Source organism: Crotalus tigris, unplaced genomic scaffold (genome assembly GCF_016545835.1).
Source record: "Crotalus tigris isolate CLP2741 ecotype Arizona unplaced genomic scaffold, ASM1654583v1 scf7180000024441.2113493, whole genome shotgun sequence".
Classification (NCBI taxonomy): domain Eukaryota; kingdom Metazoa; phylum Chordata; class Lepidosauria; order Squamata; family Viperidae; genus Crotalus; species Crotalus tigris.
The window spans coordinates 576,916-590,888 of record NW_024100610.1 but is presented as its reverse complement, the minus strand read 5'-3'; the positions used below and the strand labels follow the sequence as shown (position 1 = coordinate 590,888).

General features: G+C 41.5%; 1 protein-coding gene and 1 long non-coding RNA gene across 8 annotated transcripts in view; one reads left to right on the top strand and one right to left on the bottom strand.

Moving 5' to 3' along the window:
• SLC4A8 (solute carrier family 4 member 8) overlaps positions 1-13,973 on the bottom strand; it is a 130,355-nt gene that overhangs the window by 75,708 nt on the left and 40,674 nt on the right. Inside the window, exon 1 of one of the 6 annotated variants that reach the window (XM_039331943.1) lies at positions 1,682-1,894. The exons of 3 other annotated variants lie outside the window; for them this stretch is intronic. In XM_039331943.1, coding sequence (XP_039187877.1) covers positions 1,682-1,714 — 33 coding nt within the window. In that variant the 5' untranslated portion in view covers positions 1,715-1,894. Of the gene's footprint in view, positions 1-57; positions 1,164-1,681; positions 1,895-13,973 lie in introns of those variants that run through there. 2 more of the 6 variants (XM_039331946.1, XM_039331941.1) reach the window with 2 other exon arrangements.
• LOC120302928 overlaps positions 1-13,973 on the top strand; it is a 31,311-nt gene that overhangs the window by 4,097 nt on the left and 13,241 nt on the right. Inside the window, exons 2-3 of one of the 2 annotated variants that reach the window (XR_005555285.1) lie at positions 2,015-2,207; positions 3,251-3,354. This is a non-coding gene — a long non-coding RNA (uncharacterized LOC120302928). Of the gene's footprint in view, positions 1-2,014; positions 2,208-3,250; positions 3,355-13,973 lie in introns of those variants that run through there. The other variant, XR_005555284.1, reaches the window with a different exon arrangement.

The window sequence follows — 13,973 nt, the reverse complement described above, 5'->3', positions numbered from 1 at the left end:
AAACAGGACTCAACACAATGACTAGATCCTTAAGGTTCCTGTAGTATCTAGGCCCACCTCTATAACTTCCAAGTCACTTGAGCAACAACTCCCAGCCTTCCTGTCCATCTGGGACTACTGGGAGCAGAGACCACAATTTCTAGCCCCTGGAACAGAAGAGCAGAAGCTGAAGAGTATAGCTTGCCATGCACGGGGAAGGAAAAGCTGTATCTCCACAAACTTGTTTTATTCTCCAAGGCATAGCAGCGTAGGTCTATCTAATGTAGTTAATGGGAAACAGCTGTGGAACAGCAGGCCGCTGAGATAATTGCAGGCACCTGTGCTAACTTTTTCCCCTCTTGTTTCTGCCCCAGGATCAGCAGGGCAGAATTTAAGAAAAGCTTAATCTTGAAGCAGGTGCGAGAGGAGAAGGGAAGAGATAAGAGGAAACTGGTGTGGTTTTGAAATGCAGCAGCAGCAGCAAAGCAGCCATTTTTTTTTTTAAAAAAAAAAAAGTTTATTTTTTCACTGAGTGGAAGGGTCCTGAAGGAAAATCCAAGGCCAGCCCAATGTTGAGAAGATGCCAGGTCTTTATCTGCTGCTCATTAATAAAGAAGAAAAAAACAATAGAAGAAATCCCAGAGGGGCAGGGAGGATTTAGAGACAGATCAGGGGGCTGTAAAAGTTAAAGTACTGTTGCACATTAGTGATGATAGTACAGCATAGTAACAGTAATATCAGTATCCCTGTAGTAGAAATAGTACAATATAGCATAGAAGTACGTGGGAAGGAGAGTGTGGTGGATGTGGGAGCTCCAGAGATGTTCAGAAGGTAAGTGAGCGATCAGTGATGGCAGTAGGGAAGTAGGGTAGGACCTGATGGAGAGGGAAAGTAGGCCCAAGGCCTGTGAGGATGCTGAGGGGCAGGAAGCACAGCATATGGTGCCTCAATAGCTGGCAGAAGCCTGGGGCAGGCCTGTGCTAGGCCTCCAGGGCCTCCCTATCCAAGGCACCCCATGTTCTGCTTAATGACTTGTTTGGTTGCTTAACAACCACATTACGGAGAGTAGGGTGGGAGGTCATTAAACAAGTGATCACATCACCTTGCTTACTAACTGTCACAACCTGCAACAGTAATGGGCAGGCTCCATTATGGTTGTAACTCGACTACCTATAACCCATGCAGAGATGTTTTAAGGTTAGCCTTTTCTTTGGAATTTTTTCCCCGTAATACACAAAAAGCTTAGAAAAGGCCGAGAGTGTCATGTACAAACATGAATTAGTAATGAACAAATCTGAGATAAAAAGGGATGATACTGTGTTGTATCACACCTCTTGTATACCAAACAGGTTGCAAATAGGTCTGTTTCAGTGCAGGTTAGATGAACTTAATGTTATGACTGGGAACAAGCCTACCCTTAAAAACAGATAAATAAATTTTGCCACTGACCAAATTAACGGCAAGAATACTTATAAGGACCTTGGGAAAAGATATTTGATTAAAGTACTGAACTATTAATTATCCTTCTCTCCGTTCTCTGACCGAAGCCTTTCCATGGCTAAAAGGATTAATTGGATTTTGCCTGGAATTCAATAGTTTGCGTAACCTACAAAGCACTGTACTTCTTAATCAAAATAAATATCCAATGTTAACACAGAAGGTCTCCGAAGATGACTAATCCATTCTCTATGAGTTTTTTTACCTGTGAAATTAAATTCCTGTACGATGTCATCATTTGTCTTCAGCACAGGTGTGAAACCACAAAGAAAGAGGAATTATCTTTTTTCTAATATGATTTAAGACTCCAAATCTAGTCCCTAGGCTATGGTCTCTCTTCATGCAAGTCGCAAACACTTGGGGTCCATTCCACACACCCAACCAGCTACATGCATATTGTATCAGAAGCCAGTTTCAGAACTTACTATTTCTTCAGCATGTCTTTTAGACAATTTGAAATATAGATTGCTAGATGGGGGAAGGGAAAACAGTTGTATAATAAAGATACTGCTTTGACTGGATTTTCTCCCTTTCCTAGGGCCACATGACTATCATTACTATGACAGCACGGAACACAGCAACACAAACGTTCCAAATGGATTGGCCAAGATACCTATCCTTCCATCCCACCCCACTATATCTATTCCTAGAGAGAAAAAACATTGCCTATGATTTTCTTGAAAGTGAATGCTGGTATAAAATACAATGAGATTTCTCATATTTTCCATTTGGTAAGAAGGCTGCACTTTTTCTCTAGATAGATCTAGCATTAATAAGGAGTCATAACAACCACCACTATAGTCTAAGAATTGTACTGAAGTCCTACTCCCAAAGACCTCTTTTCCCATATTTTCTAATTAACTTAATTCCCCATTGGGAGGGGAGACAGTGTCTGTTAGATCTTACACGTTAGTTTTATTGAAATAATGTGTACTGTTTTGTTTACCTTGGGTGCTGATTGTTTATTTATTTTGTATTGGGAGGTTGAGTTTTTTTAAAAAAAAGTATTAGCTACTTAATCACATTTTTGAAATGAAATAAATCGAATGAAAAAATGAATTACTGAATGAATAAAATGGTTTGCTCCATTATTCTCTCTCCACTTACTGGATCATTGCTTTTCCTCTCCATCTTTTCTTCTCTGTTTACTTACTTCCTTTGAGAATAAAAACACTGAACCTAAAAAATCTTACATATTTTTCTGCTTTTGTTGATATATTATTCTTCCTTTCTTTGTCTGTTTTCAAGTCTGGTATCCTCAAATAGCTAATTTCTCATATGACTGAATATATTGAAATATTGTTTATCCTCAATGGCTTTGAAAATGGTCCTCCCAACAAATATTTAACAGGCCCAAATAATTTTCTACATTGCCACCACTATAACTCCAGAAGTGCATTCCTTTTGGGGGAACAGATAATATTTAGTTATTGTAGTTTAACCAAAATAATTATTAGTTATTAAGTGTAACCTCTAGTAAAAAAAGAATTACCAATGCCCTTTTCAACTTTCCTTTGGACTACTGATACACACCATACAGAGGGATGCTCTTGAAAGTTACTCAGAGGTTTGATATACAGCAGGTTCAAAGTATAGCTGTTCATTTTCTGGTAGGTAAGAGTTGTTATAGCTGGATTATTCAAGAACTTATTTCTCATCCACATTGACTATTGCTCAAAGTCCAAAATGGCTGAGTGCCAATTTCATTCAAGCCATATGTAGAATTTATCTGTCCTGTATGGGTTGATCAACCAAGCTGTGAATATCTCCTCAGGTTGGTAAAGATATGAAAGCCCAAAGCAGACCTTCTCAGCCATGGTCCTATCGCTGGAAGAACTTGCTGAGAGGTTAGGATGTTTCTTCCCCTCAAAAAGGCTGGTAAGCAGATCTTTTTAGATTGGAATCTTAATCCATAATATGATGCAGTTTTAGTAGCCAAACTCCACAGTCATTATTAATCATACAAATTAGGGTACAGTAGAACCTTATGCAACTGGGAATAAATTTCATTGGGCCTAGTGGATCATAAGGCTGAGTCGATGCAGCATGAATAGAAGTTGATCCTCTCTTTTGATCCTGGCAGTGCTTTGCAAAGGAATCAATTGTAATCTGCTATTTATTCCATAAACTGTTTAGTTTATAAAGCTTTTTATCCAGGAGATATGCCTTGTTGCTAAAGCTTTAAATTAAGCTATTAGAATTAAGCCATTTAGAACAAGAAGTATACAAATCAAGTAAATATATGAATAAATTACAATTGGTCCACAATTCCACCAAAGCATAGAATTTAGTATTGATCAGTGGGAATCTAAATTTTGCTCTGAATCAGTTTCAACTCTGAAAATATGCTACTGTATGAGAACCAGCAGAGCTATAAAAAAAGCTGCAATGCTTCAGCGCCTTTCACAATTCTATAAAACTGTCTGGAAGAATACAATTTATTAAATGTCAAAGATTGCAATATGTCTCTTTAAAGCAGACATGTCAAACACAAAGCCCGAGGGCCAGATCTGGCCCACCACATGGTTCCATCTGGCCTAGGGACCTGCTCTGGAAACAGTGAAGGACCAGCCCAGAGCACCTTGGCCCGGCCCAGGCTGACCAGGCACTGATCTACAACTTTGTTGCATCCATCAAAACCAGAATGCGCTCAGCCCTAGATCCACGGACAGCCCTGGAACCAGTGACAGGCACCCCACTCCCTGACGTCCCTGCTGGCTTGCCCCACAAGCTGACTTCACCCAGGACGTTGGCGCTGGCCATCTCCTGTGCGCACACCCAGGGAGTGGAGCATAGGCAGTGGGGCAGTTCCTTGCTGGTTCCAGGGCTTCTTCGTAGATCTAAGGCTGATCGCGTTCTGGCTTTGATGGATGCAATCAGGTTGTAGATCAGTGCCACCCCCACACCAGCACCTCCATGGCCTGCTCGCTGACCTAGCCTCGCAGCCACGAGGCTTCCCTTTCACCGGGACCGCACCCAACCACCTGCTTGGGATAGTGACAGCCAGCGGCAGCATGGACAGCAACAGCACTGGCAATTTCTCCCTCTCCCATCACCCCTTCCTGAGCACGGAGGAAGGAAAGAGAAGAGAATAGGAAGGGAGGGAGGGGAACAGAAGAAGGAAGGAACGGAGGGAGGGAGGGTGAGATGGAGGCAGGGAAGAGAGGGAGGGAGGGAGGGAGGGAGGGAGGGAGGGAGGGAGGGAGGAAGGAAGGAAGGAAGGAAGGAAGGAAGGAAGGAAGGAAGGAAGGAAGGAAGGAAGGAAGGAAGGAAGGAAGGAAGGAGAGGCAACTTGGTTGGAGATGTCCCAGTTCATGCAGTTCTGATTCAATCCTGGATCCATTGAGACTTGGGCTTAAAGGAGAAAGCAATTTTGTGGTTTTTTCGTCACAGACAGGACTTTATTGGCAATCCAAGTTAACATTGGTATTCTTGAACTATAAGGAAAGTATCCTCTCCTTCTGTGTTGCAAACAGCCATTTCCAGTGGAGGAAAAAGGATAAAGCAGAGTGGGGGAAAATATTTTCCTTTGCTCTATTTCCAGTCTGAATTAGACCATGGCTGGGTCCCTACAGAGGATTCTTTTTAAGGATTACCGTAAATGCCGGCGTACAAGGCGACCCAGCGTATAAGACGACCCCTGTCTTTATAGCCGGGCCGCATTCCTAGAACGTCGTCTTATACGCCGGAAACTACCAGTATTTCCGGCGTATAAGACGACTCGGCGTATAAGACGACCCCCACTTTGGCGCCGATTTCAGCGCTCGCGGAAGTCGCCTTATACGCCGGCATTTACGGTATGTATCAATAAAAAAGCAACTAACATACCTCTATTCCTAAATGCTAAAGCTGTTGCACATAAAAAATGGAAAAGCTCTGATCAACTATCGCAACCACCATTTTGACAGTTTTGCTGTATTATTGTCTGTGGATGCTCCCACTAAATTGGATAAACTGAGCCTGGTTTGTTCTCAATCTTTTACGTGGCCACAGACTACTAGCAAAAGTGGCATTTGATCACAAGGCAAGGAGGCATCGAGAAATGTTTCCCCTTTTGCATTTGAGCATCCAAGAAGGGACAGGAAAGGAGAAAGGGAAAAAGGGAAGACAAACAGAAAGAAAGAAAGAGGGGAAGGAAGAAGAAGCAAAGGAGAATGAAGAGGGAAAGAAAAAGGAAGAAAAGGGAGGGAGGGAGGGAGGAATATTATGAAAGGGAGAAAGGGTCTGAGAAGTCCTGCCTTAACACTTGGCCAGGAGCAGCCCTGCTGCCCTTTTGTCATCTCCTTGTCCCCTCTTCCTGACCTCTCCTGGTGGTCTCCTATCCTATCGCTGAAGATGCTTTGGTTACAAAGCCGGGTCTCCTTGTGGGGAGAGGGACCTCCTTCTGACCCAGTCATTTTGCCCTCCCACACACACCACGAGCAATTTGACCAAGGAAAGCAAGCCAATCAGCAGCAGTCGGGTGCCCCCTTGGGAAAGGCTGGACTGGGCACTTGCCCTCCACTGCCCAGGGCTCTGGGAAGCCTGCATCATGGCAGGTCCTCTGCATGGCCTGAGAGGGACAACAAGGCTCCTCTGGTGGACAAGGGTATGGTGCTTGCCCTGGTCTCGCCTTCCTCGGCTGGAGACAATGGATCCCCCCCAGCCCTCCCCAAGGCCACTACAGGTGCCCCCCAACACGAGCAACATTGTAAGTAAGTGGAGAGAAACTGAAGAATCATCAGAGAAAATTAATTGATATTCCCCTTTTGCGGGAAAAGGAACTATTTCTTGTTTCATCAACATCAAAACTTTTCAAAATAAAAGGAATATTGGAGGATGATTAAGTCAAGTTTAGATATTATAAAAGTTTCCAATCAATACATGTGTTTATTTAAGCCCCAAAGCTTTTTGCACTAACAGGTTGATCCCCAAAGAGACAACTCTCTGAGATTCTTTTTTTAAAAAAATTATTGAAAAATTTGATTTTAATAGTAAAAGCAAATAGAAACTAAACTCAGAAAAAGAGAGAAAGAAAGAATAAAAGGTGCAAGGAGGAAAAAAGAGAAAGTAAGAAAAAATATTTAAAGAAGTGACTCCCAATCTTTTTCACAAGTATCTATTGGCTGTGGCCAGGGGAACCTTTGCCCAGGTTCGCCTGGTGCACCAGTTGCGGCCTTATTTGGACCGGGAGGCTTTACTTACGGTCACTCATGCCCTTGTCACCTCAAGACTGGATTACTGTAATGCACTCTACATGGGGCTACTCTTGAAGAGCGTTCGGAGGCTGCAGTTGGTTCAGAATGCAGCCGCGAGAGCGATTGTGGGTGCGCCAAGGTACACCCACGTGTCACCTATCCTCCGCGAGCTGCACTGGCTTCCTGTGGGTCTCCGGACGCAATTCAAGGTGTTGGTTATCACCTTTAAAGCCCTTCATAGCATAGGACCAGGTTACTTACAGGACCGCATACTGCCGCATAGTTCCCAGAGACCGGTGAGGTCCCACAGATTGGGCCTCCTTCAGGTCCCGTCGGCCAGACAATGTTGGCTGGCGGGCCCTCGGGGAAGGGCCTTTTCTGTGGTGGCTCCGACCTGGTGGAATCAACTTCCCCCCGAGATTTGAACTACTCCCACCTTGCCGGCCTTTAAGAAAGCCATTAAAACTCTCCTGTTCCGGCAGGCCTGGGGCTGATGTCCCCGGGGGGGGGGGGGGCGGGATACAATTGGACATGCTGTATGAATGTACTTATTTTACTGTTTTATTGTTATATTATTGTTTTAATTTTGTACGCCGCCCTGAGTCCCTCGGGATTGGGCGGCATATAAATTTTAGAAATAAATAAATAAATAAAGTATAAACAAACTGATTAAAGTCTCTAAGGTTAAGAACAAATACCTCTTTTTCCCATTACCCATTATCCATATGCAAATCCGTAAATCATTTTCAGTCATGGCATCAACATAAAGGATTCTGTAAAGGATTATCACAGCTTTATAGAAGTATATCTTAACCCTGGTCTAACAAACCAACCTTGAATTCCTTCCTTTTCTTCCTAATAGTTTTTTCACCTTTAATTCATTCAGACATTGTGATAGGATTTGATCTCTCTTCATTTTTTCTTTTTCCCATCCCAAAGATTTCTTCAAGGCTTTAGCAAACCATTTTTGTAAATCCAATAAATAGTCCTTATCCAGGTGATGCTTTTGGCTTATAATTTGTGTTTCGGCTTTATATGTCTTTCCTGCCTTTTAATTCAGGTTTTTTTCCCCCAGTACTGTGAATTATGAGCTGGTCAAAATTGTTTAAGATGGGCAGCCATACAGATCTTACAAATAAATAGTTTTTATGCTTCACTCCACAAGCTCAGATGCAAAGCCCAGCTAATCTTAATAAACTTCCTATTTTTGCTATATTACAACTATTATTTATATATTACTAACTTTTCATGCATTGCTTATAAGACTCAGTTAATCTACATGCCTTTGTAAGTGGATTGTCATAAGCAAAACAAAAAACAAAAAAAACAGAAAACCCCCAAAGCAAGTCTTATCCTCCATGGGGTAAGATGCCCTTTCAGGCATCCCAGTTTCATTTGCTTGGGGTTAAAAACTTCATTTTGTCTGAGGAAAACCTGCTTGCTTATTGCTCGACTAAAACTATTGCCCACATTTCTTATTAAAAGAAATACCTCAATTTTTCTGTGAAAAATGTTGTGAATTATCCTGCTTGTTAAGAGCAAATTAGTCACTTGCCAGCACAATGAACACAAAGCACCAAGTGCCAAGAGTAGGAGCTCATGCAGGAAAGACGAGGTAGAAACATATGATCGTGTATGAAATCCAAATATATATTCAGTAATGAAACAGCTACTATCTTCCACCTGCTCTCAGCTCAGTCATGCATTTCACCACCAACTGGATCTCTGTCATTGTTAAGTACGGAAGCATCATAAATAAGAATGACTAAGCGTTAGGAAGAGGAAGCCAACTGTTTTCTTTCTCCCTTGTCCAATCTGCAACCTTGAATTCACTATTTTCAATGGTGCAGCTTAAAAAAGTGGGATGTGGTTGAGCACGTCCTAGCCTTGTTGTGCAGAAAGCAAATTATATGACATTTTTCACAGCATATAGATCTGCACTGTCATGTGCTAGGGATGAGATGATATTGAAGACGCAGGGAACAGTAAAAGTGGACATGGGGGGGCTGGGGGATGATTCCAAGGATTACGTAACTATGGATAGCTGAGGAGAGTGAATGCAAAAGAAGGTTGTGCAATGGCAAGCGGAATATACTAAATCAGCGGTTCTCAACCTTTTTATACGGCGACCCCCGGTCACACGGACACGCCGCTCCATGCGTGGTGCGTCGCACATGCGCGACGCAATGCACATGCGTGGCACATATGCGCAGTGGTGCCCCCATGCGCGGTGTGCATGCGCGGCGGCGGCCCCAGGTGCGACGCGCATGCACGGTGGCGCCCCGCACGCAGCGCGCATGCACGGTGCCGCCCCATGCGCGGCGCGCATGCATGGCGCCGCCCCCTGAGGGGGGAAAATGGCGGATCGCGTTGTTTGGCGACCCCCGTAAAATGGTCGTTCGACCCCAAATGGGGTCGCGACCCATAGGTTGAGAACCGCTGTACTCAATTAATCTCTCAATGCCTAGATACTTATTTTTATGTACTAGGCTAAACAGCTTTTTTCCTCAGATCCTTTCCAATAAATCTGTTTCCTCTTAAAACAAAAGTGATATATAAAAACTGGAACTTCTGGGATTTCTATTAATTCGAGTGCTATAGCATGCTATAGCAAGAACGCTGTGCGAGGCAATCAAGCAATGCCTCAAGAACACTGACATTTAAACTTATCTGATGTCCTCCCCAAAGTGGTCTTTTTTAAGTAGCCTTCATATCTCTTATAGATGACCTACCTTAACCAAATTACTATTCCCAAATTAAGTAGGGCTTTAACCTTGACATGGTCCAACCTGATTCCATCAGTGATCTTAGAGGAGACGTACAAAGGCATCCCATTGAAATCATCTTCTTGTTTTATTAAACTGTCCATTTTACATCGATGCCTACCTAACATGTTTAACCTCACACCTAATTAAATATCTTGGTCATTCTGACAAGTTGTGCATAAAACTTTTACTTTTAGATTCAAAGGATTCCTTTACCTTAAGTGTGGCCAAATTTTATCATGTTGTACAGTACGTAAGAAGTGTACCAATTTGTTTGATTGATCTTACTTTGATCGGTTATCTAATCAATTAGTCAATATTAGTTTTCTATAGGTAAGGTGTTTTCATGGACTGACCATTGAATGCAGTAAATTTCCCCATCTTCTACTAAAATCTCTCAATGTCTTTACATTGTCAATAATTTGTAAGTAGGGGAAGGTTCTATGAGAAGCAAATGGATAAAACATCTAATTTCTCATTCCCTCCAGTGATCTTAATTCCTGACATTTGTCATAGATATATCCTGCCCAGTTTGGACTATATTTCTAGCATAATTCAAGCTCAAAACTGTGACATATAAATATATAAAAATTCAGAAAGGCACACAACTACTAAATATTTCATAATATTGTACTCCCTTTATGTTTCCCATTCAAACTAGGAATGATATTTATATTCTCTATAGGCACAAAAATAATTAAGAATAATAGAATTACCATTTGTTCTAAACAGAAAGCTTTGGTTTTGCTATTGTCCACTGTAGTAGAGAGAGCCAGTTTTGTATACTGGGGAAGGCATCAGGCTAGAAATTGTAAGTTCCAGTTTTGCCTTAGGTATGAAGCCCCCTGGGTGACTTTTGGAGCAGGTTATAGTATAGATTAGAGCTGGAAGGGACCTTGGAGGTCTTCTAGTCCAGCCCTCTGCTCAAGTAGGGGAACCTATACCATCTCCGGTACCCTTGGAGTCCATTGCTTACGCGGAGCTGAAAAGAATGCTCAAAGAACATTTTGAGCCAAAGCTGTCAGTCATAGCTTGACGACATGCTTTTGAACAGCAGGACCAATGTCCAGGGGAGTCCGCTGCTGATTTCATCGCTACTCTGCGACAAGCTGCAAGGCCTTGCAAATTTAATGCTTTGTATTTTATTGCAATTGAAATGCTTGTGTATGTCTTTTGGAACTGAATTGCCTTAGTACTATGATGTTATGTATGTGTGGAAAAGGGGAATGTTTACATATTCCTTGTAACAGGGTTGTTAATATTATTATTATAAGAGTAATGGCAAACTCTACTGATTGCTATTATGTTTTGTTGTGTGTGTGTTAAAGAACCAGGAGGGGAGGGGTGTTATGTACTGGACTTAATTGGGAACAGGTGCAGGAAGCTGCCCTGAAACAGCAGACCACGTGGCAGACCCTGTCTGCAAGGGCTGACTAGGATGCATTTGAGCAGGAAAATGCGTTGCATTCATTGGCTCACAACGCCCCAGGGTGAATGTATAAAAAGGGGCGGAGCCATCTTGTCTTGAGTTCTGTTTAGCTGCAAATAAAGAAGTACCTGTTGTTACTCCTGACTCTTCAATGCCTACCAACGCAAGAAACAGGACACCTTTTTTGACAATAGCATCAGTTAGCTCTGTAGAACATTTTGGATTTTAAGAGAAAAAGATGAGGTGTGTATATAGCCAGGGGTGTCAAACTCGCAACACCACGTGATATGTCGCGACGTATTGCAACTTTTTTCCCCATTGCTGGGATGGGCTCAGTTTCGGCATGATGCATCTGGCCCGCGGGCCAGCAGTTTGACACCCCTGATATAGCACATGGCTACATTTTTTAAAAAACCAGCTGCAGCTTTTCCTGGAACTTTATGATTGCCATCCTTAGCTGTAGCACCATCCCAAGAAAAGACACAATTAGCGTGATGAGCTGGCTGGTCAGAGGCTTCCTGTTTCCCTTGCTAAAAGACTTTCTCCGAATGCCTGTGTCCTCCCATGAACATTTCTATTGTGGAGGCTGGAATACTGTATTTCTTGCCAGCACTAATTTATACAGTCCTGAGTACTTTAAGGTCAGATGTAGGAAAAAAATGCCAAAATTGTACATTATGTTTAGGAGGATGGAAAGATACTGGATGAAAAGATCACAAGATCGCAACATTCCTCCTGTGATTGACAGCATAAGTCATTCTCTGACCTCTGCTTCACCCTCCATTAAGTATCATCTGATTACTGGTAGCTGCAAATGCAAGTTATGACTCACTTGCCTGGTGCTACTTCAGATAATCTCAACATCTATTGAGACATTACAGTATAACTGCAGAGGGAAAACTCATTTTAACTATTATCTGGTGCAGATATCACAGTATTGCATTCAGTCCAATCTGTTGTTAATTAGTTGATTGAGTATAACTTGATATATTCTGATTTTCTACATATATAGGAGTATATCGAGTACTTCAGAATTGTAGCTGAGCATTATTGTGATCATTTCCTTCTCCTATCCATCTCAGCTGTTAAGGCAATACCTTAGTGGCATTAAAATTTGTTTTGAATTAGAATTTCTAAAAATGCACTTGTTTTGAAAATTTTCTCCTAGGAAATAAGATGTCCCGGGGTAATGTTCTTGCACTTGCAAATAAGATAAGGCATCCCAAAGATTGTTGGTTCCTTCTGCCCCAAATCAGTGGCCCCCTTTTAGTTGGTTATACTGCATGGTTTGTTTGTTTTTTCAAAAAGTCATCTTATCTCTCTCCATCTTCTTTATCTTCTTTCCATCTTCCAGGTTTCTTTTTGGTCAATCTTATTCACCTTCCTTCTATCTTACTTTATGCCTGCTTTATCATCTATTTGTTATATGACTTTGGGATACCAATTACTTCAATATTTTCATTTTAAATAGCATCACACTGGAAAAAATATATTTGGCTCTCAGAAGAAGTGTTTGTATTTCTTTGGACATATTTAAACATTTTTTTCTAAGGAGTTCAAACCCTTCAGTAGGAATTGAATTCATGGACCATTGCACTCTAGATGCAGTGCATTTGATTTAGGAGTTCTCCAAGCCCAGGTGCAGAAAAGGATATATAGAATCTACTGGACATATAGTCCACTTTCCATTAAACTTTCAGAGCAGCAATACAGATATATCATTATGTCATATCCCCCTGTGTTCAGGAATAGCAATATAAGATGAAATTGGTCATATGTTGCCTCCTGGTGGTCAATATAAATAAAAATACACATGATACATACCAATATAATGTAAAGATAGAGAAGTTGCTCCCACCTATACATGCGGGAGTGGGAGCACGTAAAACCTTCTATATCAGAGGTCTCCAACCTTTTGGGCACCAGGGACTGGTTCTGTGGAGAGAGATTTTTCCGTGGATCAGAGGATACGTGGTTTTGTGTGCCGCCTGCATCCCTCAGATGGGGCTTTGCTTGTTTGTGAGGACCGGTTGCTGGCATGCCACAGCCCAGTACTGGTCCACCTCTCCCTGTTCTACATGGAGAGATGACGTAATGTAATATCTACATCCCTTTCCTCTAGAATTAAGAGAAGGTAGACAGTATATACCATCATGAGATGTTTACATTGGGTAAATATTATACCATATTATTTTCAAGGTGCTCAAAATTCAGTTACTTTATGGTCTGCTACAGATTCTTTCCAAATATTGATGTCAGATGAACACTGTAGTTTCCTAAAGCTTTTCTCCTTTTTGAAGAAAAGGTTAATATTTGCTCTTACCTAGCACTTATTCACTCCTATAAATACATATTCCTTGACATGTTTGCATGTATTTCAGTGATGGCAATTATTTGGGCTCACCATGTCAAAAATTCAGAAAATGCCTAACATGACTTTGCTGGTGTACTACCGTCACTGCCCTCCAGAACAAAAGAGAAACAATTATTTTTATGTTTAATTATTATTTTACAAAATACAGTCCAATTATATGTGATGCCATGTATTATATTAAAAAAATCAAACAATTTCAAACATGAAACATGAGTAAAACTCATTTTTGGAGGGTCCAGAGGTCATGCAAAAGGATACCCCATTCTTGCGCAGCCTCCAAAAATCATGCAAAAATAGGGTGTGCTTTTAAGAATAGTTGTTGTCAGGTGTTGATGAACACTGGTGTGTCACACAAAATATTGTAGCAGGTCATCTTTGACACATGTGTCATAAGTTTGCCATCATGGATCTATTTAAAGATTTCATCTTTCTCATGAATGAAGGCGAATATACATATCCCAGGATAATGTTGCAGGATCCAATGTGGGCCAGTCACCGGGATCAGAGGTTTAGAGATTTAGTCATCTTTCATCTTTCTCCTTAATTCTGATCTTCTTGTTGGGACAGATTCCTTTTGCTGGAGGTACCAAATTAGGAACTTAGTAGCTCAGTCTTTACTTTCCAACGTGTTGACATTGTGCCTTTTTTACTGAGCAGCTGGTACATAGATTCTTTTTCTTTTATTTTGAACTTAGAAGCTCCTTTTCTTATCTTAGCATCTTTCATAAACTTCAGCTTATTTTGAGCTTTAG